At 46.5% G+C, this 3,844-nt stretch overlaps 1 protein-coding gene across 7 annotated transcripts in view; it reads left to right on the top strand.

The window, feature by feature from the left end:
* Rhno1 (RAD9-HUS1-RAD1 interacting nuclear orphan 1) overlaps positions 1-3,844 on the top strand; it is a 7,712-nt gene extending 3,868 nt beyond the window's left edge. For 5 of the 7 annotated variants that reach the window (XM_013515475.1, XM_005387125.2, XM_005387126.2 and 2 more), the window contains exons 2-3: positions 447-695; positions 2,738-3,773. In XM_013515475.1, coding sequence (XP_013370929.1) covers positions 531-695; positions 2,738-3,277 — 705 coding nt within the window. In that variant the 5' untranslated portion in view covers positions 447-530 and the 3' untranslated portion in view covers positions 3,278-3,773. The other 2 variants (XR_001234519.1, XR_001234520.1) reach the window with 2 other exon arrangements.

The raw sequence follows: 3,844 nt of genomic DNA on the forward strand, positions 1-3,844 counted from the left end.
GAGAAAAAAAAAAAAAAAAAAAAAAAAAAAATCATTGAAAGCTCTAAAAGGTTTGCCATCACTGGCCTAGACTGTATAGCGAGACCCTGTCTCAAAATAAGAACTGCAAGGGCTGGGGATATAGCTCAGTGGCATAAGCGCCCGCCTGGCAAGCACAAAGTCCTGAGTTCGATTTCCGGTGCTTAAAAAAAAAAAATAAAAATAAGAACTGTAAGAAGTGATTGTTGGATAAACTGCTATTTGTGGCATTTAACATGTACTTAATGAATGAGCGCTGTTGAAGATGAATACTGTATTTGTGCTTAGTGGTGCAGTGTAGGAGGCTGAGCTTCCTACAACCTTGAGGTCCAGATGGTAGTTTATGCTGGAAGTGGCCAGCAGGGTGTCAGGAAGAGCTGGGGAATCGTCTGGATTATTGTCTCCAGATTGCGTTTCTTCTACAACAGGGATGTGTTGGGATTGGGCTCTGTCCCCCAACCAGAAGGCACCCAGCATCATGTGGTTACTACCTGCTCTTCCTCCACCTACGGATGCCGCCCAAAAAGAGACGTGGCCAGCCGTCCCACAAAGCCCAGCTGCTATTCCTCCAACAACCACGGGAGGGCCCCAAGCACCACTGCAGACCTGCACAGCAACTCCCCACTCACACACTGCAGGTGCCCAGCAAGCCCATTGAGGAAGCCTTCATTTCCTGGGTAGGCCCTTGCGATTCTTCGACTTTTACCCCATAGACTTTTCAGAATGCCGTCTCTACGGCTTGCAGAGAATGAGCAGATTCGTGGGTCGGGGCAGCAGTGTGCTCTTTATGGCAGCGGTCAGTGGTTCCTCCCTGTGTAACTTCTTGTCACTGTTCAGTCTGAGGCATGGGTTGGGTGGCACTGGAGTTATCCCCACCAGGTTCCTCTGAAAAAGTTCATGGTGAAAGTTTCACTACCATTAGTTGTGTGAGAAAGCCAGACACATGGCAGACATATAAAAAATGTGATTATTCCCTGAATTTCATGTGAAAGATATTTAGGTAGGTACTCCATTAACTGTTGAATAGATTAAACTCTGAAAAAAAAAATTCACAGAAGTGGCACATGTCATATTTGCCAGTTTAAAATCCCTGGGATGGTCAGGTGTGGTCATGCGGGCCTGTAATCCCAGCACTTGGGAGGCTGAGGCAGGATTGTCTAAACGTCAAGGCCAGCATGGGTTACATGGTGAGTTCAAGACCAGCCTGAATTACATAGCAAGACCCTGTCTCAAATCAAACAAATGCCCTGGGATGGGCTGGGGATGTAGCCTACTGGTAGAAGCACTTGCCTAGCATGCACTGGACCCTGGATTGCATCACCAGCACCCCAAAAATGAGAAAAGTCCTGGGAAGAGAATACACCTGCTGTGTAACAGCAAAAAGCCTAAAACCCTAATAAGGTATATACTTAGTGGGCTGGGGATATAGCTCAGCGGCACAAGCACCTGCCTGGCAAGCGCAAGGTCCTGAGTTTGATTCCAGGTACCCCCCCCCCAAAAAAAAGTATATACTTAATAGATATAACTGGTCCAGGACTGCTGGGAAGAACCTTATTACTGGCTTTGTGAGCCTGGGGGAAACTTGAATGCTGGAACCCTGTGGATGCTGATAGAAATGGACATTTCTGAATATTCAGTGTGTGCCCGACTGTGCTAGTTGCTTTCCTTTCTTTGTGTGTTTGTGGCCCTGGGGATTGAATCCAGGGGTGCTCTACTACTGAGCTACATCCCCAGCCCTTTTTAATTTTTTTATTTTGAGACAGGGCCTTGCTAGGTTACAGGTAGGACTGGAACTTGCATCTTCCTGTCTCAGCCTGCTGCAATGCTGGGTTACAGGCATGTGCCACCACATCCTGGCTGCTAGTTGCTCGTTCCCTGTTTGAACAATCTACCCTTTATTATTTACTGAGGACCTTCTTTATGCTAAGCATTCTGCTAGGTGCTGGGGAATCAGTGGTACACAAAGTCTTTGCCCTTGTTAAGTTTGTTTTGTTTTGGTTTTTGTTTTTTTTTGAAACAAAGTCTCACTATGTAGTCCAGGCTGGCCTTGAACTCACAGTGATCTTCCTGCCTCAGTCTCCCAAGTGCTGGGACTACAGGTATGTGCCACCATGCCTGGCCTATTAAATTTTTGAATGTTTGTTGTTTGTTTTGGTGCTGGGGATTGAACCCAGAGCCTTGAGCATGCTAAGCATGTGCACCTTGGCCTGTTACCTCACCATCTCCTGTCCTGTCCTCATAAAGTTTAAAGACAGTCAGGTCATAGCTCTATGGTGTGACGAAGTGCAAGAGGCATTGATCCTGCTTTTACACAAGAGAAAACAGCCAGGGAGACTAATTTGGCCAAAGCTCATATCTTTTTACATAACCATTTCACTAGATGGCTGTTTTTCTTTTGTTTCCGTAACTATCATGGGCCTCTTTTAAGATTCGGGTTAAAAAAAAAGCAAGGCAGGCATAGTGGAACACACTTACAATCCCAGCAGTCTAGGCGGCTGAGGCTGGACAATTGCAAATTCAAGCCTCGCCTGGGCAAATTAGAGACCTAAGTCTCAAAATGAAAAGTTAAAAATAGGACTGGGGATGCAGTTCAGTGCAGACATCTTGGGTTCGGTCTCCGTACTACACACACAGTAAGGTTCTTGCCATTGGATGTTGTTTCCTCTCTTAGGTACTTGGTAGCTGGTTGACTTCACTTTTCTCTTTTTCTAATACTTAGGTATCACCTCAGTTTGATACAGCAGTAGAGAGCTTGTTTCCAGCACGCCGGAAACATCGTCGAGATCGGGCAAGACTTTCAAGTCAAAAATCAACCCGTAAATTTCCCCATCTGATCTTTGAGAGTCCACAGTCTTCTTCCAGTCCAGAGACACCGGGAATCCCCTCAGTCAGGAAGCGCCCCAGTCAGTCAGAAAAGGATGTTTCCAAACAGCCCTTGGTTCCGATGCTCAGTCCCCAGAGCTGCGGGGAACCGTCAGCGCACGCGCTCCCGAGCTCGCCCTGCGTGTTCGCTGCCCCGGACATCCAGACCCCAGGGCCGTCCGTGAGGGAAGATCTCAGTCCCCCAGGACAGGAGGAAAACAGCTTTCCAGTCTACACCAGCACTCCCTGCAGCCCGGAGCCCGTGCCTGTTCTGGTTGAAGACACCCCAGAGGAGAAGTACGGGGTAAAAGTCACATGGAGGAGGCGAAGGCACCTACTTGCCTACCTCCGGGAGCGAGGGAAGCTGAGCGGAAGCCAGTTCCTGGGGAACGGCTGACTGGATTTCTCAGACGTCCTCTTCTCCAGCAGTCTCAATACTGATTTTCCTGGAGTTGCTACAACCCCATTTGTAGTTTACAAGACGGTGTACCGCAAGAGGAAGGTACAGATAACACCAACAGGACAAAGATTTTAACCAGTGCCCCAGGGGCCTAAGGAAATTCAGTGCGCAGATTTGCTTTTTAAGATACCTTGTGGCTAAACAGTTGAATTTAGTGTCATAAACTGTTCATATTTTTCTTTCGTTAACTGTTTAAAATTTTAAAATCTTGTAGTAACTCTAAAATGTATGTAAATAAATGGTTGCAGAAAGTTTTTAGAGAACCTTACTTATTGCTTCTCGGCCTTTGGGCTAAGATCAAGTGTGTGTGTAAGAGAACCTTACTTGTCAGACGTGCAGCAATATTATCTGTCCACAAAGATTTTTTGTTTATTTTTTTCTTTTGCTTATTAATCCTTTAATAATCTCGTCTAACCTAATTCTTTTCCTTTTTCTGTAGCACTGGCATCAACTACAGGCCCTCACACGTGCTAGGCAAGTGTTCTACCACTGAACTGCATCTTC

The sequence above is a fragment of the Chinchilla lanigera genome, unplaced genomic scaffold (genome assembly GCF_000276665.1).
Source record: "Chinchilla lanigera isolate Chin_1 unplaced genomic scaffold, ChiLan1.0 scaffold00028, whole genome shotgun sequence".
In the NCBI taxonomy this organism is placed as follows: Eukaryota; Metazoa; Chordata; class Mammalia; order Rodentia; family Chinchillidae; genus Chinchilla; species Chinchilla lanigera.